The sequence below is a fragment of the Manihot esculenta genome, chromosome 2, assembly GCF_001659605.2.
Source record: "Manihot esculenta cultivar AM560-2 chromosome 2, M.esculenta_v8, whole genome shotgun sequence".
Taxonomy (NCBI): Eukaryota; Viridiplantae; Streptophyta; class Magnoliopsida; order Malpighiales; family Euphorbiaceae; genus Manihot; species Manihot esculenta.
In genome coordinates this window covers 5,174,900-5,199,837 of record NC_035162.2, presented here as the reverse complement: position 1 = coordinate 5,199,837, position 24,938 = coordinate 5,174,900, and the positions used below count along the sequence as shown (strand labels likewise).

Genomic DNA, 24,938 nt, shown 5'->3' with positions numbered 1-24,938 from the left:
ATGGGTCTATCACTTTTGGTAAATTAATTGACATTGACTAATCTCAATCTATACCGAATAAGCATATTAAAAAAAAAAGGGAAAAACGCAAAACTCCTCCCAAATTTTAATGTTGGTCCAAGGGTCTAAGCCACGCTCAGCTTTGACAGGGCTGTTATGATCTTGGGCCTACGGCTTTGTTAATGCCGAGTTTAACTTTAGAAAAGGAAAAAACAAAAATCTGTAGCTTTTCATCAACCAATCATAGCGTAAAGCGTGCAATACTTAGAAGTGAGAACAAACTCTTTGACGTGGCAACCCATTAGTGGCTTTTATTATGCTGAGAATAAACATGGCTGTTAATTGATCATTCCGACTACTCTGTTCATTATCCAGCTTTTAAACTCTTAGTACTTTATTAGGCTTTTGGGCTTTTGTATTATCATCATCTCTCCGTCTGTCTCCGAAAAGCTAGCCGGCGGCACCCGGGTATCGGAGACTAATCAGGGAATCGAGGAAACTTGAGGGAAAATATGAAGGTTTTTGTTAAGACTTTGAAGGGTACTAACTTCGAGATCGAAGTAAAACCTGAAGACACGGTATAATTTCTTGTTAATTTCTTATTCACTTGAAAAATTTTCTATGTTATGCTAGTGATATTGATTGTAGATTCATTTTTAGGTAAGCTTTTTTCCCCCTCGCGCTTTTACTGATTGTGCAACTCTATTTGCTTATTTCTGTAGTGGGTTATATCGTTTTCGTGGGATTGATTCAGAATAACGTGTGATTTGAACTGTTAGCTGAGAGTCATTGGAGGGGGAGCTTTTAGTTTTATTACTCATATATAGTCTTGGTTTAGTAATTTGCACATTGAAGTTGTGGAGTTCTAAAATTTTGCCGCTATCGAGTGCTTAATAGAGTTTGGTTATGCAGACGGGCTAATGGGCTAGAATTGACTGTTTATCTCCCTTGTAGTGGTGTTATGGGTTTGGGTCGAATGTTTTTAGTGTAGCTTGAACTAAGAATGTAATGCAATAGGAAATTGAGAAAGTGGTCAGTGGTGGGTTGGTGTCAAAGGTAGAGAATAAGTGCACGTCCTAAAATAAAAGAGATGCTGTCTTGAGACAAATGGTAGCCAACTGTGTGCTTGTGTGGGCAAGTCCTCGTTTGTGTATGTATATATGCGACATTGTGGTTCTAACTTTTTTTTTTTGTTTGTTTCATGTTTGTTGCATTGCTATAGCTTTGTAAACTCCTATATGAATGTATCATCTGAATATTTTTACCTTAATTCACATTCTATTGAACTATTGGCGCAGTTGTTTGCTTGTGGATTTGATGTTCTCCTTTTTGGAAGTTCACTAGTATGATGTTGGGTTTCATTGTTATTTATTTATCTATTTATTTATTTTTTGGCTTGATGAGTACAATGATGTTGATGATAAACATTCAGGTAGCCGATGTCAAGAAAAACATAGAGACAGTACAGGGCGCAGACATTTACCCTGCGGCACAACAGATGCTTATTCATCAGGGGAAAGTTCTTAAAGATGGCACAACACTGGAAGAAAATAAAGTTGCTGAAGATAGTTTTATTGTCATAATGTTAAGCAAGGTGAGGTTATCTGTATCACTTTTATTTTATTTTATTTTGTTCGCTATGGTCGATGAAAGGTGGAAGAGGAATGCTAGGAATCATTGTTTGTAGTTTCTCAATTTTCATACTTATGAAATGGTCTAATCTCATAATTGAATATTTGCATAGGGTGGAAAGCTTTAGAATGACCCAAAAAAATCTTGACAAGGAAAAAAAAGAATCATAATTGAAGTTGTTCTTGCATGGACAGCTCTTTTCTCCATTTCATACAATTACTGTTATATTTGTTTCTGTAAGCGGTCTGCATTGATCACAAAATAAAGTTAACTTTCGTTATCCACATGGACTTCCCCACCACCACCCTTCCCTGGTCTGGGCTTGAAATGGGTTTGAAAGCAAAATGTTGTCATATGATACTTGGTATCTGATATGTGCTTGAGCTCTAAGATCATTGATTTGTACCGAGGGAGACGTTGGAAGCTCGCTGTTACTGGTTCCTTTTCTTACCACATATTCTTCCAGCATGTTTGATGAGTCGATTATTATACCTGACAAATGGCCTTTGCTAGAAAAGATAATATGCCAGAGGAATTAAGGTGTTCCTCAGTCACTTAAGTCTCTCATTTAGTTGTGAATTCAACTTGTGGAGTTTGATTTCGTGCCGCAGATGATTTGCTGATCTTACTAGATGTTCTGTTTCATCTGTATGAATTTGTGGGAGGTTAGAAATTTTGTCTCTTTTATGTCTTAAACATAATATTCTAGTGACCAAAGTACTATAATAATGAAGTCTAGCTGGAGGTGTGAATCAGGGTATTATTTAGTAATGATGATATTAATGTCTGATCTATTGATAAGTGTGAGTTTATACAAATTGTGTTATCTTATATACACATGCTGGAACATTTGTAGAGCAAGGTTCCATCAAGTGGAGCATCAACCGCATCAGCTGCACCTCCAAGCCAAGTAAGCATTTAAATGCAATTCAACTGTGCTTTAACCCCTGATATGGTTGGGCACATCTACATATTTGTTGCTCAGATGTTTATGCTGGCAGCTTCATTGCTAGTGCGCAAAATTTCATTTTTTGATGAAATTTAGGATGGGATGCTTTGGCCTGCAAAATTATTTGTTTTATGTACACTTCACAAACCTCATGTCTGAATTATTGTTTTAATGATACACTGTTGCTAGCTGGATTTGTTTATTAATAACTGTTGATCCCTTTTAGAGATTGTAGATATTACTTTCAGCTTATGTATTTATGTGGTCTTTTCTTGTTAGTTTTACTTGGTATAAGTAACATCATGATGTATGAAGTCTTGAAATATTTTGCAATTATTCCTGAGCCTACTGAGTAGAGGACCAATACTCTAACTTGAGTTAATTAAAGATTACAGGACAGTGCTTGACTGCTTGTCCAGAAATGTGGCTATTTTGTCTTGGATGATTCTCCTTCCCTCCTATTTTATCCTTTTAATGATTTTTTAGGGAAATAGATAAATTCATGATGCCTTGATTGTTTTACAATTTTTAAAAAACAGGATAATTAATCATGTAGCCACTCGCATTCCTACTCTGTTGGCGATGACACAAAATCACTATTAAATTGACATCTGAAGTTACTTTTTAATATAACCGCTTGCACATGCAGGCCCAATCTGCAAGTTCTTTACCTTCTAGTGCAACACAACCATCAACTACTCAAGCTCCTGCATCAACTACTCAAGCTCCTGCTCAAGCTCCTGCATCAACTACTCAAGCTCCTGCTCCAACTGTGGCACCGTGGGTTTCAAATTCTTTTTTCTTCATCTATTTTCTGCTTTTACCATTTAATTAATAATGGTGCATTCTTCGTGATACTTATAATTTGCTCTCCTGACTCTGAACTTCCGAAATTTTGCAGACCACAACCTGCCACTGAATCTACACCTGCTGTTGTTAATTCTACTTCGTGAGTATTTCTTGTGCTAGTTTTAGAGTACTCTGTTCTGTTATGAGTCTGTACCCAATCCCATGGAACTTGTGGCTGTCAATATCTGTGACATGATGACTCTTGAGTATTTATCTTTGTGCGGTCTGCATTCTTCAAGATCTTTGATCTTCAGACCTTGATTCTACATAATCTTTCACTTGAATTTGATTTTTTTAAAAAACATTTCATTTCATGGTGTTTAAGCAGTTCAGAATCAGATGTATATGGACAAGCGGCATCAAATCTTGTTGCAGGAAGTAATTTAGAGACCACCATTCAACAGATACTTGACATGGGTGGAGGCAGCTGGGACCGTGAAACTGTTGTACGGGCTCTACGTGCTGCATTTAACAATCCTGAAAGGGCTGTTGAATATCTTTATTCTGTAAGATGATGAATTCTGGGCCCGTAATTGTGACCTATTGACTGGATGTAGCTTATTCCCCAGGGCTTATGGGGAATGCATAATAAACAAGTCCAATATTTTACTGTCTTTCTTTTTCCTTTTTTTTTTTTTCAAATTTATTGTTCTGATTCCTAGATCAAAATAACTCATTCATTTCTACTAGTGGTCATATGTTTATTTTAAATGTAATGCCAGGGCATTCCTGAGCAAGCTGAAGTTCAACCAGTTGCCCGAGTTCCAGCTAGTGGGCAGGCTGCAAATCCACCAGCCCATGCTGAACAACCAGCAGCACCTACCAGTGGTGCGCCTAATGCAAATCCTCTAGATCTATTTCCACAGGCATGTTCTTCATCTGTAACTTTTATCCTCATTATCGGGTTGTAACTGTAAGTGACAAATATAATTTTATGGAATCAGGGCCTTCCTAGTATGGGTTCCAATGCTAGTGCAGGCACCTTGGATTTTTTGCGCAACAGTCAACAGGTACTTAAAATGTTTCATGAATTAGTTTAACAAGCATTAATTGGTTTAGTGATTTCTCAACTGTTTAATACTTTCGGGCAGTTCCAAGCATTGCGGGCTATGGTGCAAGCAAATCCCCAAATCCTGCAGGTAACTATTGTCATTTTGATTCATTGTCATTGTTGCTTCCGTTGGCAGACATTGAGTTTTGTACTAACCTATTTGATGATAAATACTGTTATGATGTGTTGCAGCCTATGATTCAGGAGCTTGGGAAGCAAAATCCACATCTTATGCGGCTCATTCAAGAGCATCAGGCTGACTTCTTGCGCTTGATAAATGAACCTGTTGAAGGAGAAGGGTGAATGAATCTGCCGTACTTCTAATGCTTTATTGTGTTTTCCCTGTATGTAAATACTAATTTACTTGCTCTATGGATATTCAGGAACCCACTTAGCCAGTTGGCCTCTGCAATGCCACAGGCTGTAACCGTTACTCCTGAGGAGCGTGAGGCAATCGAGCGTGTAAGTATGACACTGCTTGAGTTTTGTTAGTTTGGTGCTTCTTACTATTACATGGTCATTTGCATAAAAATTACTTTTAACTGCTTGTGACCACTCTTTGCAGGTCAAAATTTTGAAATGATACTTGCATGAAATTTTCATTCTAGTATAGTATTCCTTGTGCTGAATGCCTTTGACATCTTCTCCCTGGAGAGGAAGATAGTTAGTTAATGGTGCCTTGAAATATGTGAATTTTGCTTTTAGGAATCATTCATGTGCATGGAAAAAATGCATTTGATCAGAGTATTGTCAGTCTCCTTTCTTCTAGGTTTCACTCAGCTCACTGAAAAAGAAAAAAAAAAGCAAGTCCACACATATGCTTAAACTAATTTATTTTTAATACAGTGGTTGGAATGTGGGAGACCTAACCATCCTTTTCTTATTAACCTCATGGCTGTTCTGATTGTTTTTAACTTGAGATCTCTTTAGAATCCCAAACTTTAACCTTTAAGGTTTCTCCTTGAGGATTAATCCTACCATTTTAGGGTCTGAAGTATTCAATTTGGTTCTTTTGAGAATAAATTTAACTATAACAGATAAAAACTGCACAAAATACCAACAATTTCAAGTTTTATAGCCTTTCATATGAATTCCTGATGCTTGCATGTAAAACAAAATATGTTTGCTTAACAGAATGTAAATGTCTTGTGTTTTCTATATCACTATACAGAGATGCAGAGATTTTACTACCTGAGATTGGATGATGGTGTTTTCTAATTATAACTTGCTACAATTGAATCATGGCCTATATTTGAAATTTTAATATATTCTGCTGCTGTTAAATTAGTACGTTATAGAACCAAATTAAACGTTCAAGGGGCCAATGAAGCACAATTAAAGTTAGAGGTCTTGAAAGCGAAAGAACATTCGGGGGCGCTTTTTATGGGTTTGCCTTGCTTTTACAACTAATATATTTGTTCATTGACTTGATGAATTTGGCAGCTTGAAGCAATGGGCTTTGATCGAGCCCTAGTGTTGGAGGTATTCTTTGCTTGCAACAAGAATGAAGAACTGGCAGCTAACTATCTATTAGATCATATTCATGAGTTTGAGGAATGAACAAAATTCAATTGTCGTCCAGCTTCTCTTCCATTCTTCCATGTTGGATAAACTTGGTTTTCTCTTTATGTACCTTATCCCAACTATTTGTCTTGTGGAATCTTTTTTATCCTTGGACGAACATGGCACATTCTCCTTTTTATGTTCAAATATTGGTCACCATCTTATTTATACAAATTTGTGTTGGAATATGGCTAATGAGGCTTCTTTTTCCTCACTTGCAGCTCTGTATCTGTTCATAAAAAAATGGATGTAAGATGCGGTCATTCATTGGAAGTCTAATCTTCCTCCAATTTAATGCAAAAATAGGGTTGTGCATTTTTGTGTTTGCATTAATAATTTAAATTACTAAAGATGGCCTAATCATGAAAAAGTTTGGATTGATGCGTGCTGGTGGTTGATTATATGCAATTAAAATTTTTTGGATATTAGTATCCATTTTACGTTTTTATGAAAAAATAATCTTTGAATTATTATTATTTTTTTTAAAATACCTTCTCTTAAATGCTTTCTTTAGGGCATTAGACTTCATCACGATGCCACTTTGGGGTTATTCAAATGTCGCTTTATTTCTTACAAAATCTGCCTAACTAATGGTGATTTTGGTTAATTTTGTAGCTAGGGTAAATAATTTACCAAAATTCAAATCATAATACACTTAAAATATAAATAAATAATAAAATTTATATAAAAATTAAGGCAGAATTTATTTGTACTCTATCATAAATTAAATTTAGAAAAAAAATTACCCTCGTTAGTGTTAAGCCCCTCTCTCCCCTATCTCACGTATTCTGACTTTTGTCAAACGTGGGCCCTCGTGGTAATGGTGAGTGATCATTTTCTTCCACCTAGTCCTACAGTTGATGTTCCATGCTCTTGCTCTTCCTTGAGAGTGAGGGCGTAGCCTATATATGTAGAACTAGAGAATGGCCTTCTCTAACGTATTTTGGTTATTTCAGTTTTTTTTTCTAATTTTTTAAATTAAATTTTATACATTCATTACATGCATCTTAACTATATTTTTTTGAATTAAGATGCAGTTAAATTTTAAATTTACTGTTTTTTATAATATAAGAAATAATCTTTTAACATGTTTATTATAAAGTAAATATCAAATATCTTCTATAAGAATAATTAATTGATATGAGAATTTTTTTTAAAAATGAATGTATATATGAATTTCACGAGATTAATAACCCTTGTTTTATTCAATAAACTCTAATTTGTTTTGATATAAGCCCATAATTTTTGCATCGGTGTGGAATCACGTTCACTTCCCCAAAGATTCAATTTCATCCAAGCCATTCTCAAGATACAAACGCAGATGGGACACCATCGCCCACGTTTGGATGATTCCTTAACTTGTCGCCTTTGCCTATTGATTTGGATAACAACTATCACGAAAGCCAAAATTCCTTCATTTTTGCCCGGTGTCTAGGGTTTTAAAATAGATGTTGCGTCAATTTCAGTGTCTCTTGTAAGATGTACAAAATTTTCTTTTCGATGCGGTAGGTCTTGTCTTCTTTCTTTTTTTTTTTTTTTTTTTTTTTTTTTTTTTTTAATTCAAGAATTATCATTAAATGCTTCTAAAAAAAATCTCTTTAAAATTAAATAATTACCATGACCGCTTTATAAGTTCGATCGCATATGAGAACAGTTATATTAAATATTTATATATAGTTTTGTGGTGAACAAATCTCGATAGAATATTTAATCTAGTGATTGTTAAGCTCAGATAAGCTTGTACTCTGTCTTTAGCTGTAAACTTTTGGCTTATGAATGGCTTTAAAGCTTCAGGGCAGTAAAGCATAATTAACCTTCTTTGATTTGCATTTTCTGCTACAATCCCTGAGCACACCAAACATGGGAAAGAAACTAAAAGCTTTTCTGGGAAAAACATTCAAGACCTCCAAATTTAGAATCCTCACCAAAATTGCTATCTCAAGGATTGCTTACCTTGAGAAACAGCACAAAGTCAGGTATTCTCAAGCTCGTGCTGACGTTCTTGAGCTGCTCAATATCGGTCAGCGAGAACGAGCTCTTCTTCGTGTAACATCTGCGCTCTTATTGATATATATTTATGCAAATTTTCCCGTCTATTTATTTTTCTTCATCTCAATCTGTTTGGTTTTTTTACCAGGCTGAACATGTGATTAGGGAGCAGAACGTGTTGGATGCTTATGCTATGATAGAAAATTACTTCCACCTCCTGATGGAAAGGGTGGTGATTCTTGAAAAAAATAAGTGGGCTGTATTTCTTGAAAGTTACTTCTAAGAATGCAGAAGAAGATATATTCTATTGATGTATATCTGTGGTTAAATACACAAATGCAAAGTCATCTAATCCTAAGAAAAAGGAATTTGAAATACAGATGGTTACAACAGTTTACTATTTAAACTATGTTGTGATCTCCACATCTTTATCTAATACGCCCCCGCAAGATGGTGAACGATTAGTTACACCAATCTTGGACCTTAACTTACAGAAATCGGAGACAGATAATGGCTTTGTTAACAAGTCTGCAAGCTGTTCTTGGGTAGAGACATGACGTACTCGTAAGCTTCCATTTTGTACTTGCTCCCTTACAAAATGATAGTCAATTTCTACATGCTTCATTCTGGAGTGAAATACGGGGTTTGCTGCAACATAAGTGGCCCCCAGATTATCACAATATATAACTGGTGGTTTTTGACATGGAACTTGTAACTCGTCTAACAAATTTCGCACCCAAACAAGATCTGCTGCTGTCGAAGCAACTGATTTATATTCAGCTTCTGTGGAACTCCGAGCTACAGTTTTTTGTTTCTTAGAGGACCAGGCTATTGGGTTTTTGCCAAGAAAAATTACATAAGCACCAGTAGACTTTCTATCATCTTGATTCCCTGCCCAATCCGCATCGGAAAAGGCATGCAAGTCTACAGACGTCTCTTTATGAAGAGAGAGACCAAAATCAAAAGTACCCACCAAATACCGAAGAAGCCGTTTAAGAGAAGACCAATGATTTTCAGTCGGCTTTGAAGTGTATTGAGAGAGTTTGTTGACAACATAAGCCACATCTGGTCTTGTAAGCAATAAATATTGTAGACTTCCTATCAGTGCTCTGTATTCTTGCACATCAGAGAGACAACGAGAGTCATGAAGACTAAGTACAGTTTTCTGGGTCATCGGCGTGGGAGCTGACTTAGCTTCATGCATATGAACCTTCTCCAAAAGCTCCCGAATATAATTCTGTTGCGAGAGAAATAATCCCGTAGGTGTTCGAGTGACCTCAACCCCCAAGAAGAAATGAAGAGCACCTAAATCCTTGATAGAAAACCTTCTGCTAAGAGTATGTATAAATTCCTCTACAGATGATGAATCAGCTCCAGTAATTATTATATCATCAACGTAGACAAGCAAATAAATAAGCTTGCCCATGTGATGATAAATAAATAGACATGAATCAGATTTAGACTGATGAAAGCCAACAGATAATAGAAAAGACTTCAATTCTGAATACCATACCCGCGGAGCCTGTTTCAACCCATAGAGCGATTTCTCAAGCTTGCACACCAAATTGGAATTAGTTGCATGAACAAAACCGGGTGGTTGTTCCATAAACACAACCTCACTTAACTTTCCATGGAGGAAGGCATTATTAACATCCACCTGTCGAAGAGACCAGTTGTTAATAACAGCTAGAGAGAGAACTAAGCGAACTGTCGGATGCTTTGCGACGGGGGAAAATGTCTGATCAAAATCCAGACCCCGTCGTTGAGTGAATCCCCGTGCGACCAATCGTGCTTTATAACGCACTGGATGTCCTTTCGAATCATGTTTAATGCGAAAGAGCCACTTACAACTGACAATATTTTCTGCTTGAGCTGAGGGAACCAAACTCCATGTTTTTTGTTTCATAAGAGCATTGTACTCTTCCTCCATGGCGAAACGCCATTTTGGATCCTTCAAAGCTTGAGCTACTGTCTTGGGAACCTGCGGTTGGCTGTTCGAAACTTCAGTCAAGAGACACAGTCTATTCACTGGCTTTCGAATATTATTTTTGCCTCTAGTCACCATCGAATGGGTATTTGGATTTGAACGTAACTGTAAGTTGTCCACATTATCAATTGGATGAGACATAGCGGTTGAAGTTACAGAATCAGTATTACCTCTGATTGTAGTAGCCGAAAGACCACTGTGAACAGGTGACTGCTGAACTAGCAAGGGAGAAGCCGATTGAGGAGGCTCCAAATTTGGTTGCCCAATTCGGTCAAGACCTGTAGTGACAGGTAAAATAAAATGCACAGGGGACCAAGTATCCATAGTTGTGGTAGTGGGTCGATCCAAGGAGGAAGCAAGAGTAGTAAAGGGAAATTCAGTCTCAACAAAATCGACATGTCTGGATAAAAACATTTTTGATGTTGTAGGATCATAGCATTTATATGCACTTTGTGTGGCAGAATATCCTAAGAAGACACAAGGTATAGAACGTCGTTCTAATTTATGTTTAGTAAACGGACGAACCCAAGGGTAGCACAAACAACCGAAAACCTTTAATTTGGTATAATTTGGTTCTTTCCCATGTAGACATCGAAAAGGTGACTGATTTTTTAAAATAGGAGTAGGCATCCGGTTAATTAAATATACTGCAGTTTGAAACGCATATGTCCAAAATGAGAGTGGTAATTTGGCTTGGTGAAGCAAAGTAAGACCCGTTTCAACAATGTGTCTATGACGACGCTCAGCAATAGCGTTATGTTCTGGTGTATATGGTGGAGTAAGAAAATGTGAAATTCCCTTTTCCTGAAGATGCTTTTTTAAATGTAGAAATTCCCCCCCATTGTCTGAGTAAATGGATTTGATCTTGCAACGAAAAAAGTTCTCAACAAGATTTTGAAACACAGGAAATATGGAAGACACATCTGATTTTTGTTTCAAAGGAAATAACCACACAAACTTTGTAAAATGATCCACAAATATGAGATAATATCGAAACTCATCAATGGACGTAACTGGAGAGGGTCCCCAAACATCACTATAAATTAACTCCAATGGAGCAGAGCTAGACATAGAGGATTCATAAAATGGACTCTTGTGCATTTTATTGCACTTACAGGAATCACAAAAGAAATTATTGTTAAGGACTGGTAATTGAAAATTCTGCAAAATAATACGCAAAATAGAGGTGGACGGATGTCCAAGTCTCTGATGCCAGAGTGGCTGAGAAGTAGAAACAATATGGGCAATACTCTTCGGATGACCTCTTGACAGATTGGGCGGCCATTCATAAATACCGTTAACAGGCTTCCCTTTTGCTAGCAGCGCCCCCGTGTTCAAATCCTTCACAGCAAAAAGAAATGGGTTAAATGTCACCTCCACATTATTATCAACACATAACTTATACACAGAGATGAGATTCTTGTCAAGAGTAGGTACACATAAGACATCATTTAAACACAAAGGCTTAGATTGTGAAGCCAAATGAGCTGTCCCAACATGAGAAATTAAACAAGATGTACCATCCCCAAGAAGAACTGTATCATCCCCTTCATAAGTCGAATGGATAGCCAGATTGTTCAAGTCATCCACAACATGCTGATTGGCTCCTGAATCCATAACCCATCGTGGATCAGTATGTTGCCTACTATTGGTAACACAATTGACTAGTGGTTTCGAACCAACAGATGCAGAGTTCCTAGTATTGGAGGCTGTATTGGATAGCCACGGCAACAACTTTTGGAGCTTGAAACATTGTTTTGTGACATGACCTGGTTTATCACAAAATTGGCATTTAATTCTACTCTTTGAGGTAGAAGAGTTGGTAGAGTTACCGGACCATGAGTTCGAAGAAGTTCCAGAAGTTGGAGATCGAGTACCAGTTGGCGATCCAACTCTGTTCTTTGCAGTATAGTTAACTGTTGTGGGAGCAGCAGGGAAGCCAACGTCACGATTCAACTGACTTTCAAAATCAGTAAGTTTATCATGGAGATCATCAAAGGATATTGCTGAATCACGAGCGCGAATTGCTGCCGAAACTTCTTTATATTCGGCAGGTAACCCGTGAAGAACATGAAGAACTGTCTCATTCATGGTGACAGTAACACCAGCGGCAGCAAGAGTCGTAGTAATAGACTTAATTTTCTGAAGGAACTCAGTAATGGACATCGTCCCTTTCTTAGTTAGAAATAGAGACTCTCGAAGACTCATTATTCGAGCCTGAGATGGTTTTGCATAAGTTTTCTGGAGAGTATTCCAAACATCATAGGAGGTTTTCTCGCCAACCACATACGGAACAATATCCGGGGAGAGAGAGGCAATGATAGCACTGCGAAGGAGCTGATCTTGCCGAAATTGATAAGAACTTTTGTCTAGATCGATAGGAAGAGGAACTTCAACAAGCTTGAGAAAATCATATCCGATCAAAAGAGAATACCATTGAGTATGCCACGATTGGTAATTCGTGACAGTTAATTTGAGAGGAGCTTGAGCGGTGGCATTAATGGAAACAAGGTGAGTTTCAGTAGGATTGGTGAGTATAGTAGGAACGACAGACGGGGTAACCGAACTGTCTGCAGAGATGTCAGTCGGATTCGTCATAAAGACAAAACAGAAAGGAAACAGAAAATGTAGGATCGGCAAAAAAAACTTGCTGTTGAGCAGAAGGCTCTGATACCATAAGAATGCAGAAGAAGATATATTCTATTGATGTATATCTGTGGTTAAATACACAAATGCAAAGTCATCTAATCCTAAGAAAAAGGAATTTGAAATACAGATGGTTACAACAGTTTACTATTTAAACTATGTTGTGATCTCCACATCTTTATCTAATAACTTCCTCTCTTGTTTTGTTTCTACACTAGTAATATTGATTTGTTTTTGTATTTTCATTTGCTTATGTAGAAAATGTCCTGAGGAACTCAAGGAAGCGATTTCAAGCCTGATATTTGCAGCATCGAGATGTGGAGAACTGCCAGAGCTGCAAAAAATTCGTAAGTTGTTTGCATCAAGATTTGGGAAGGAATTTGCTACTTGTGCTGTTGAATTACGCAACAACTGTGGAGTGAATCCTAAGGTATAGATTGATACTTTAGAGTTATTGTCCTAATTCTTCACAAGAAGTGACATTTGTTCTTCTAGATTGTAAAGAAACTGGCTACCCGGCAACCAAGTCTAGATAGCAAATTGAAAGCGCTGAATGAAATTAATCCGGCAAATGAAATCAACCTGCAGGCAGAGGGAAGTGCATCTACAGTCACTGAAGTAAGCAAACGATGAAAATCATCCTTGGTAATGATTATGAGACATATTTCTGATGCCTAACTGGGAATGATTTGACATATGACTAGGAGAAGCTGGAAAAACAGCCTGAATATATTGAATCAGGAGAATCATCAGCTGATCCTCAACTCCATGATGATATGCGAGATTTTCCTGTGAAGCAACAGCAGGATGAGAACTTCTCTGAAACGGCAAAAGTAAGAGAGAAGTACAAAGACACTGAAGCTGCAGCCGAAGCAGCTTTTCAATTTGCATCTCAAGCAGCAGCTGCTGCTAGAGCCGCTGTGAAGCTGTCAAAGACTCAGGATGGAAATTCTGATGAATCCCAAAACAGTTCCAATCATGAAAGGTATCCTTTCCATTTTGATGAATCTCTCTTGATCTCTGAACTTCGTGTTGATGGGAAAGCAGCTACAAAGGAGAAGAACCAAAAGAAGGAAGTAGAATTGGAGAGAGGCGTTGTCAGGAATGATGATGAAGCTAAAAAGAAACAGATCAATGAAACAGTAGCGTTAAAACATTACTCCGGTGAGAAGTCTATCCTGAGAACAAAATCTGACACCGATGGAGATTTATCCAACGAGAATAAAGATGAATTTACCTGCAAACCTCCAAACGACAACCTGCTTATACAAGCTGATTCTACGAAAGGAAAATCAGAATTGGAAGGTGCACAGCAAAAAGATTCTGTAGAGGAAATGGCTACAAGAGTTTCAAAGGCAGGGAGGAGGCCATTTTCCATGAGGACCAGAAGAGTGGATAGGAATTAAGACTAGGAAAGAAGTGTTTGCATGATTGTGTGATTGTTTACTCCTATGCAGCAAGACCTTCTCTTTTCTTGTTATTTTGTGGAGTGATTGTATTTGCAATTTCTTGGATAAGGATTTTGTTTTATCCCTTTTTGTATAAAATATATATGTCTGTGAGAGAGGTTTCGAACTACTAATAACTAAATATTATAAAGTGTAAATACCTATCTAGAAAATGCATAGTATAATTCATGATTATTTGTGTTGGTTTTTGGAGCAGAGGAAAACAAGAATATAAATGAGACTTTAATAGTCTGCTGATTTTATTAATATACGTAACTTGATAGCTCGATAATAAAATATTATATAGTGAAAAATATATAATGAATATGTCCAAAAATAGTATTATAAATTGTCAAATGACCTTTGAAATTTCAATATGCTATTGATCAAAACCGTGGTGGCTTAGTCATGTCAGGGTCCATAAGTAATAATGTCTCCCTCCCGGAGCTTGGTCATGAGTTTGCTATGTTGAACGCCTGGAGTTTTCTATGGCTAGAAATAGTACTTCTGCGCCTTCTTTCATTGGTTGATGTTTATCGTGTTCGTTATTGACAACAAACGACCGCATCATGTAATACGATGGTATGAACATGATATCAAAATAAATTCATAAAAATATTCTTTATTAACGAAAAATAAATATTATGTAACTTTATTGCACTGAAAATAATATGTTATGGATCTCCTTTTAAGTGAATTATCTCGTAGAAAGAATTAATTATTTTTTTTACTTTTTTAATAAAAATAATAATATAACAATTCTGTTTATAGAAACAAAGAAAAGAGAAGCGGATCTATGGGTATAAACATCAATACATAATAGAGAGTTGATTCCATTTTATGTGAGTAAATCTATAGTATTCTAGATGTATATAAGAAATTTTCAATTTATGTTTATGTATTACAAATATTACTATTTAGAATTAAAATAAACATTTTCATGTTAAATACTATTAATATAACCTAAATTAGAAGGCTACGAAAAAATCCATTCATTATTAGTTTGTGGGTCATATTCAATCATTTTTTGAATTTTACACCACTATCCATCATTTTCTGGTCCATGTTGAATAAGCTTCAAATCAAAACTTCTTGCCAGAAAGTTCAATCAATTTACCAAGAGAATAACACGTATCGATGGAAGAATATATGATCATCCGGCTCGTAAATTTCAAACCTTCTTCATAGTTATCTTGCAGGATTTTTTCTTATCATGGATCTTATTTTGCAATTTTCTTTCGTTTTTTAATTACTCAACGATGACCGTCGGGCTAGGGGCGAGTATTTAGTCGGTTCAGTTTAAAACCGAATCAAATCGAACCGATTTTGGTCAGAAATCAAACCGAACCGGTCTGATTCGGTTCGATTCGGTTCAATTTGATCGATTTCGATTTTTAATAATTATTTATTTTTTACACTTTATTTTTAATATTTTAAAATTTAATTAAAATATTTTAATCTTAATATAATTTAATTTCTCTATATTATTGAAAATAACATATTATTATTACTAATCGGTTCGGTTTTTTTGATTTTTTTCTGATCAAAACCGAACCGAACTGAAATAACCAAAATTTTTGAAATTAAAAACCGAACTGAACCAAATTGATTAAAAAATCAAACCGAATTTTGAAATTAATTCGGTTCGATCGGTTTTTTCGGTTTGAACCGAATACTGCTCACCCCTAGCCTCTGGCACCCGAGCTAAGATTGGGTTCTGAAGGAAAAAATAGGCTCAAACCTCAATAAGTTGACTCACCAGTGCGTCATCCAGCCCGTTACTAAAGCAAGCCAGGCTGACCTAATATTTGGATCCACCAAATGAGAGTCTAACTCGTGTGATGTCACAAAAAGTAGGAGAGCAGGTCCGGCTACGTCACAGCCCTACCAGCACACCGGCTACATCACAGTCCTACCAACATGTGTGCTGGAACAGAATTAAATGACTGTCTAACGAGAACAGACCATATGTATAGGTCTACGTGACAGGAGCACATGACATTGTATGACTCTTCGTACTAAATTTACACACACGTATAAACCTTTTTTTTTTTTGATCTCGGAATTTGTTTTTGATTACTTAATGATGAGAGATAGTTTTTTCAATCTTTTCTTTTCCTTTTTTTGATTTTGACAAGCGCATCCATCTTTAATGAAAGATTAGGATAATTAATTAAGCAAGTTGTGAGAGTGTGAAAGAGCACTCCACCACTTATGTGGCATGAATACTTGTATATACATAAATTTCATTTTCATCCTTGTTCATAAAAATAATATTAAATAATAAAAGTCTTAGAAAAACTATATTTAATAATTAATATGATATTTTATATTAATTACGTGTTATACTTTTCTTCGTATTGTCAGCCTCAACCTCAAGGGATCCGCAACCCATTATTTCTCTTCTGCTGCTTCTTTTAAAAGTTGCTTTGGACTATTTCTTGTTGGAGACCAAATAAGCCATCAATAACTGACCAAATATATTTGGCCAATTCAAAAATAATTAGAGAAAAAAAAAAAAACTACTGTCACCCTCCTGTCTTGGGGTTCCCAATTACTGTCAATCAAAAGCTGACACGTGGTATCTGGTTAATGAATTTGGTGGCTCCAGAACTCACAATTTACGTATAAAAATGTTCCCTTTTTATGGTATTCATTCCTGGGAAATCTCTTGCGTTGCTTAACTAAAACCAGGTCCAAGCAGCAAAGATATGGAGGCCCTTTTAGATGTTTTTCTTGGGAGGAAGTTCAAGATCTCCCGATTCAAGACTCTAGCAAAACTAGCAATCTCCAGGGTTGCCATCTTCAGGAACCAAAGACAAGTCCGATTCTCCCATGCAAAGTCTGATGTTGTTGAGCTCCTGAAACTTGGTCATCAAGAACGAGCTCTTCTTCGGGTGACTCACTGTTCTCTTCTGTTGTAGTTTCTTCTTTTTCTGTTAATATTTGTATTTATAAGTATGTTTCACTTGCAGGTTGAGCATGTGATCAAGGAGCAAAATATGATTGATGCATTTGCAATGATAGAGGATTATTGCTACCTTCTCATAGATAGGGTGATTCTCCTCAAGAAGGATAAGTTAGTCTACTGACTTCTTTTAATTACAATATATTTTGTGGTAGATGATCCCTTGATTCCATGGATGTTCTTGTTCTTACGTAGGGAATGTCCCGATGAGCTCAAGGAGGCGATTTCAAGCTTGATCTTTGCCTCTTCCAGATGTGGGGAATTTCCCGAGCTGCAAGAAATTCGTGCAATATTTGTATCAAGATTCGGGAGAGAATTTGCTGCTTGTTCTGTTGAGTTGCGTAACAACTGTGGTGTGAATCCTAAGGTAGAGAGTTAAGATGTAAACTTTTGTATGAGTTTGCTTGTGATATTTCTTCTTAATTACAAATTGGTATTTGTTTGAGTTAGATTATACAAAAGCTTTCGGCACGACGGCCAAGCTTGGAAATTAGATTGAAAGTCCTGAAGGACACTGCTTCTGAGAATGGCATCGTCCTGAATTTGGTGGAAGATGCTCCTGTTGTTGTTGAGGTAGGAACTTTGAAGGCCTCTAACAAGTACAGTACAATTTATAAGGGAAATAAATAAAATAACAAAATTTGATGGCTAACACCATCGACGATTATTTCAGGAGAAATTAGATGTCAACCAAAAGCAGCAAGAGTCTTATATTTCAGCAAAACTAGAAGATACTGAGCCTGAAGATGAAACCCACGTTTTGCCTGAGGAGGTGAACCCTGATGAGATGTTATCTGAATCATTGAAAGCAGGAAAGAAGTACAGAGATGTAGCTGCTGCTGCTCTAGAGGCCTTCCAGTCAGCAGCTTATGCAGCAGCAGCTGCAAGAGCTGCTGTTGAACTCTCAAGATCCGAGTCTCAGGACACTGATCAAGATTATCAGGGAACCAAATATGAGTTAGAGGACACAAAAAACTCGAATAATCCATTGATGTTTCAAAAAATCCATCCAACTGATAACACCAGCTCCGAATCAGAAGGTGAATATCATCCCAAAGAATTGGGAAGCGGCAAAAATAAGCCTGGGGTAATAGACAGGACGCCATCCACTTCAAGTTCAGATTCTGACAGGAACATTCCATCACTAAAGCACCAGGATTTGGATTCTGATACAATGGCTAGTTTTCCCACAGATGACATCCAAAATATTGGACAGTACAATGCAGATAGAGAGGAATATAGCTCAGATGAGGATGGGAACAAGTCTACATACAGATCCACAAAGTGTGTCCTTCTGAAAACTCAATCTGATTCCACGGAAGGAAAATCAAAATTGAAAGGCACACATAGGGAAATTTTGGCAGAGCGATTAAATTCACAGCACGCAGGATTATCTATGAGAACTAGGAGAGAGTACAGGGGGGCTGAAAAGTAAATACAACTATAAGTGCAAAACTAGAAACTTTATTTATTTTTCTTGGTTTCTGAGGTTCAATATCAGCGCATTTTCTTTCTTTCTTTTCTTTTTTCTTTTTTCTTTTTTCCTTCTTCCTTCTCTATATTATTTATAAAAGTAATCTGATGACATGTAATTGAGTAATGAAATAAAGATTAATCTTGACAGGGTTATCATTAATCTTAACAGTGCAAAGTACTGGTGTCAATTTGATAATAAGAAACTAACAATTAAATGTTCTTTAGTTCACTTCTGCAAACAAATTTATTGTACATGTCCAATTGGGTTTTGAAGAGTAGAAGTGAAGAATACGCTGTAAGAACATTCAAAAGTCATCACCATAATTTCGTTGAATTACACGAGATAATACCAATAAATTTCCATCTAGTTTCTTTTTTAGAAAAGGGACTTCCTGCGGAAAAGACTTGACTTTCTTGTTTAAACACAGGATTTTTCTTTATTATTATTATTATTTTTTAATCAAGTCAAGGGAGTAAACAAATTGAAGGAGTAAGATTTTAATCCCTTTACTAATACCCTAGATGTATAAGAGTAAGATTTCTCTACACCTGAATATATATACTCAGTCAAGCCATAAATGTCATTTAAAATGAACTATCGATTGGGTATACAAACATCTTATACGAATTTTGATGGTTGCAATTTGTACATTAATACAAAAAAAAGCTTACCTAATTAAGCAAGAGGGATATTTCTCATGAAATTATATGCATTCACTTCGTACAACAGATACATAAACAACTTTCAAATCAACCCAATTCGGAAATCTACTCAATTTAGCATTGCAACAAGCTTGGAAATGGAAGGAAAAATTTACTATCGATTATGCCCTTTTTTCCCTCTTCCCTCTATTTTAATAATCAGAGAATTAAATAATTCTAAAACTAAGGTTTAGAACATAAATACGAACAGGTAACCATTCACAAGAAGAACTAAATGGAGTCTACAACAGCTTGTGTTCTACGCATATATATCCAATGTATTGAAAGTAAATTAGCCAAAGTCTGGATGCCCTCATAACATCCAAAAGAGACACATACGTCAAGTATCTATCAACTTCATCACAGAACATTAATGGAGCTCATCATTTGCAGAAGGATACAATCATCCAGTTAGGCAACCGCCAGGCTAACCATTTGATCAACAATGACTACCTGAAATGACCACCTGAAATAAGACCGACTATTTATTTAGCAAGATGACCACATGATGTAAGACTGAGTATTTGTTTAGGGAGATGACTACTTGGTGAATGACCTAACCCAAACGATTAGACAAGATGACCTGAGTCGAGGTGTAAACCTAGACGCCTCAACAATCTGGCGACTTAGTGAATGACCTAATAATAATCAGTTGGTGGGATGACCTGACAAGCAAGTGGAGTCGGTGAGATGACCTGATAACCAAACGGTCGGACCAATGATCTAAGAAGTCGGTGGGACGACCTAATAAATTAATAATCGGACTAACAACCAAGCAGTTGGAGGGACGACAATAAGCAAATGGTCATACCAACAACCAAGCAATCAGTGGGATGACCTGCTAAGCAAATGGTCGGATCAATGACCAAATGATCGGACCACTTTATAGATAGAGCGTAGCCTGATGACTGGTGTAACAACAACCTGATTAAATGGCATCGCATTGTTTTACACTTATATTATTCTTGTAAAAGACAGTCTTAGTTTCGCTTAAATTCTTTAAAAATTTTGTTCTTCTGGATTCTTCTAGTCTGTGCTATGTACAAGGATTAAGCCTAAGTATAAATAGCCCTTCTTGTACAGAGAAAAATGATCAATTTAACAAAAGTATTATTCTTTTCTTTCTTTTTACATGGTATTAGAGCGGGCGAGTTTCTAGGATAAAGTTTTAGTAAAAGTTATGACAGATCTAGTGCTCAAGATAGAAACTAAGGCATTCAGTTTGTGAAAGGATAAAGAACATACAATGGACATGATAAACGATGATCCGTTTTGCCTACAGTCGTCGGACCATCCAGATATGATTTTGGTCTCAACTTCTCTAATGGGGAGTAAAAACTTCAGGTCTTGGGATAGAGCTACGAGAATCACATTAGGAGCTAAGCATAAGTTAAGCTTTGTTGATGGCACTATTCTGATGCCGAGTAAAAATCATGAATTATTTGAAAAATGGAAAAGATGTGACTATATGGTCACATTTTGGATTTTAAACTCTATTTCAAAAGATCTTGTAGATGGTTTTATATATACGACATCTTCAAGAGATCTGTGGTGTGGGATTAGAGTGATTTGGAGAGAGTAATGGCACTCAAATATATGAATTGCATAGATAGATTTCTCTCATCTCTCAAGAAAATTCACCTGTTTCCCTTTATTTCACCCGTCTGAAAAGGTTGTGGGATGAGTTAAGGTCTATAGAAGCTTTACCCCTATATTCTTGTGAGAGATCATGGGTTTAAATGAAAATTTTAATTTTGTGAGAGATCAAGTTTTAGTTCTTAACCCCCTACCATCTATAAACTGGATATATTCTATGGTCCTGAAGCATGAATCTTTCTGAGCAAAAGAAATTCTGAATCAAATGAACCCTTGGTGCTGTTTAATCAATCATAAAGGGGAAAACAAAAAATATATGATCCAAAACAGGGGCACTGTAATTATCGTAACATGGATGGTCATGTTAGAGATAATTGTTTCAAGCTTATAAGATATCCTGATTGGTTCAAGAATAAAACCAAGATTGGAGGGAAACCTGTTAAACAGGAGAGAGAAAGAAATGTTGGTCGAAAGTTGATGATCTAGAGTTTGAGGAGGATAGTTATCTTGATGTAATAAATGATGGTGCTAAAATTGATGAGATTGGAACGACCTTGAGTAATATTCAATATGAGTTCTCAAGGCTAGAGAAAGGAAAAGAAGTCTTAACAGTCATAATTATTGGAGCAAGTACTCAAAGCTTAAATTGTGGTCCATATGCCTTTGTAGGTAATTTTTATTTTGTTAATACTTGGATCAATATTGCATAGTTAGATTTCTCTCATCTCTCAAGAAAATTCACATGTTTCCCTTTACTTCACCCGTCTGAAAAGGTTGTGAGATGAGTTAAGGTCTATAGAAGCTTTACCCCTATATTCTTGTGAGAGATCATGGGTTTAAATGAAAATTTTGATTCTGTGAGCGATCAAGTTTTAGTTCTTAATCCCCTACCATCTATAAACTGGATATATTCTATGGTCCTGAAGCATGAATCTTTCTGAGCAAAAGAAATTCTGAATCAAATGAACCCTTGGTACTGTTTAATCAATCATAAAGGGGAAAACAAAAAATATATGATCCAAAACAGGGGCACTGTAATTATCGTAACATGGATGGTTATGTTAAAGATAATTGTTTTAAGCTTATAAGATATCCTGATTGGTTCAAGAACAAAACCAAGATTGGAGGGAAACCTGTTAAATAGGAGAGAGAAAGAAATGTTGGTCGAAAGTTGATGGTCTAGAGTTTGAGGAGGATAGTTCTCTTGATGTAATAAATGATGGTGCTAAAATTGATGAGATTGGAACGACCTTGAGTAATATTCAACATGAGTTCTCAAGGCTGGAGAAAGGAAAAGAAGTCTTAACAGTCATAATTATTGGAGCAAGTACTCAAAGCTTAAATTGTGGTCCATACGCCTTTGTAGGTAATTTTTATTCTGTTAATACTTGGATCAATAAGGTGTTTAATAATGTAATCTGGATTTTAGACACAAGTGCTACCGATCACATATCACCAAATAAAATTTTATTTAACAGTCTATCTAAATTATAAAAATGTGTTTTTGTTCACTTGCCTAATGGGAATATGGCTAGAGTAACACATGCTAGCACAATTTGATTCTCTGATTCTATTATTTTGAGAGATGTGCTCTATATTTCAAATTTTAATTACAATCTATTATCTGTTAGCAAGTTCATAAAGTGTAGCAAGGTTTTGTTATTTTTCCATTCTCATCTTTGCTTTATATAGGACCCTCTGATTGAAAAGGTAGTAGTCGTGGAAAAGGAAGAAGGGGGTTTATACAAATTAAGCTAGAGAAGTTTTAATGAATCTGAAGTTTATAATTGTTTATATAAAATTTTGTACACTGTACCTCATCTTTAGACCTTTGTAAATACTATGCATGGTGCTTCTAGTATGAAGAAAGGATTGATGGTATGACATATAATTCTACTTGCATACTTAGTCTTAAGGATATCCATGACAAGCTAGGACATGTTTCTTTTGGCAAACTACAAAATATTAATGGGATTAAGTATGATGAAAATGAAAATTTACAATGTAAAATATGTCATTTGGCTAAACAGCCTAGGTTTCCTTTTCCTATAAGACATGATTTGAGTACAAAACTCTTTGATTTGTTGCATGTAGATATATGGGGTCTTATAGAGAAGAGTCCTTAACTAGAGCTAGATATTTTTTAACTATTATTAATGATCACACTAGGACTACTTGAACCTTTATAATGCAATTCAAAAGTCAAAGTATATATTTTTAGTCCAGATTTTTAAAAATGATTGAGAATCAGTTTGAAACTCAATTAAAAGTTATAAGAATTGATAATGGGCATGAGTTTTTAAATAGAGAAAGTCAAAGTCTACTTGAAAATAAGGGTATTTCATCATAGGCCTTGCCCTTACACTCCGCAACAAAATGGAATGGTGGAAAGGAAACATAGAGATCTACTTGATACTGCTAAGGCCTTAAGGTTTCAAGGCAATATGCTAAAGAAATTTTGGTCGGAATATATATTGACAGCCACCTATCTTATAAATAGGACGTCTTAAATGTAAAGTCCTTATGAGAGGCTGTATAAAAGGATTCCAAATTATACTCACCTCAGAAAATTTGGGTGTTTATGTTTTGTTACCAAAGCTGGTCCTCATAAGGACAAGTTTGAGCCAAGATCTATTAAAATTGTTATGATAGGATCATAATATTTACAAACTTTATGCTTTATAGACAAATAACATTCTAGTTAGCAGAGATGTAGTTTTTTGTGAAGATTTTTTCTCTATGCTCATGCCACAGATTTAAATTCATCTTCCATGATTCCTGTTTCCATTGCTGAACTGGATGTTGTAGATAAGGCTCTGACCAGGACAATTCAAGTCACTCCATGACCGACCAATCCGACCAAGTTAGTTCAGGTTATTCTATGTCCGACTAGGTCAATTCATGTCCCTCCATGTCTAACCAGTCCGACTAGGTCAATTCAAGTACATCTCCCTCTCATATTGAATTAAGAAGGTCCACTAGAGTTGGACATAAACTAGCCTGGTTGCAAGATGTCATTAGTTTGGTTCTAGCTCAACCCAGTATGTTTTTGAAGTGTACTTTGAGTCACACTATCAGTCCTTTGTCCATAATATAGCAGTTGTTAATGAGCCCACTATGTAATGCACAAGCTTCTCTTGATACCCAGTAAGTTGCTGCTATGCAGCAAGAATTAACGGTTTTAGAGAAGAATTATATGTGGGTTCTTACACACTTGCCTAAGGGAAAAAGGTCATTGGGAATAAATGAATTTATAAAATAAAATATAAACCTACTACTGGTGAGGTGGAGAGGCTTAAGGCTCGTCTAGTAGTCAAGAACTACAATCAAATTGAGGGTTTGAATTTTAAGGATAGGTTCTTCCCTGTTGCAAAATTAACAATTGTTAGGATCTTAATTTTTTTAGCCACTACAAAACAATGAGCTGTTTATCAGCTCGACATTAATAATACTTTTCTACATAGAAATTTGTCTTACTTGGCTAGGTTTATTTACTTAGAAAATCTCTCTGTGGTTTAAAATAGGCCTTCAGACTGTGGAATATTATGTTCACTAGCTTCCTCAAATCTTTGGATTTTAAGCAATCTTCCCATGATCATGACCCGTTTGTTAAGCAATCAGGGCACTCGTTTATAGCACTCTTAATATGTTGTTGATGATGTCATTATGATGAGCACCTCCCTTGATGAGATTACTATTGTTAAAACTATTTTGCATAATAAGTTTATTATTAAAGATTTAGGTCAGCTTAAATATTTTTTTAACTTGAAATAGATCGGTCCGATCAAGTCATTATTCTAAGTCAAAGAAAATTTATTACTGACTTGTTAACAGATATTGGTATGATAAATTGTAAACCTGTTTAATTTTCTCAACCTAAAGGTTTATATTTATCATTAGAGGTCGGAGAGCCTCTTGCTCAACCAGATTGTTACAAGAGGCTTATTAGGAGACTTTTATATGTTAATCTAACCAAACTGGACATTAGCCATATTGTGCAACATTTAACCTAGTTTACAGCTACCTTTAAAAAACCTCATTGGGAAGCAACTATGCATGTTTTACGATATCTAAAAGCTATT

General features: G+C 35.9%; 3 protein-coding genes across 7 annotated transcripts; all 3 read left to right on the top strand.

The window, feature by feature from the left end:
• The first annotated feature begins 329 nt into the window (after positions 1-329).
• LOC110609203 (ubiquitin receptor RAD23d) lies at positions 330-6,239 on the top strand. 4 transcript variants are annotated; one of them, XM_021748623.2, is made up of 13 exons: positions 330-578; positions 1,299-1,343; positions 1,433-1,594; positions 2,489-2,542; positions 3,231-3,361; positions 3,483-3,530; positions 3,756-3,936; positions 4,153-4,296; positions 4,375-4,440; positions 4,522-4,569; positions 4,674-4,780; positions 4,865-4,943; positions 5,925-6,239. In XM_021748623.2, the coding sequence occupies exons 1-13, from the start codon at positions 513-515 to the stop codon at positions 6,039-6,041; spliced, it is 1,248 nt and encodes a 415-aa protein (XP_021604315.1). In that variant the 5' UTR covers positions 330-512; the 3' UTR covers positions 6,042-6,239. The 4 variants fall into 4 exon arrangements, with proteins under 4 accessions (XP_021604315.1, XP_021604316.1, XP_021604317.1 ...); XM_021748624.2 differs by having other exon boundaries at positions 332-578; positions 3,759-3,936; XM_021748625.2 differs by lacking the exon at positions 1,299-1,343 and having other exon boundaries at positions 333-578.
• A 1,363-nt stretch (positions 6,240-7,602) lies between these two features.
• On the top strand, positions 7,603-14,336 carry LOC110608637. Of its 2 annotated transcripts, none has more exons than XM_021747907.2 (5): positions 7,603-8,090; positions 8,182-8,285; positions 12,925-13,096; positions 13,162-13,284; positions 13,371-14,336. In XM_021747907.2, the coding sequence occupies exons 1-5, from the start codon at positions 7,905-7,907 to the stop codon at positions 14,070-14,072; spliced, it is 1,287 nt and encodes a 428-aa protein (XP_021603599.1). In that variant the 5' UTR covers positions 7,603-7,904; the 3' UTR covers positions 14,073-14,336. The 2 variants fall into 2 exon arrangements, with proteins under 2 accessions (XP_021603599.1, XP_021603602.1); XM_021747910.2 differs by having other exon boundaries at positions 7,610-8,020; positions 13,371-14,335.
• Positions 14,337-16,533: 2,197 nt separating this feature from the next.
• On the top strand, positions 16,534-18,718 carry LOC110608693. Its single transcript, XM_021747969.2, has 5 exons — positions 16,534-17,011; positions 17,090-17,193; positions 17,278-17,449; positions 17,533-17,655; positions 17,756-18,718. Exons 1-5 carry the CDS (start codon positions 16,826-16,828, stop codon positions 18,515-18,517), a joined length of 1,347 nt encoding a protein of 448 aa, XP_021603661.1. The 5' UTR covers positions 16,534-16,825; the 3' UTR covers positions 18,518-18,718.
• Positions 18,719-24,938: the final 6,220 nt, after the last annotated feature.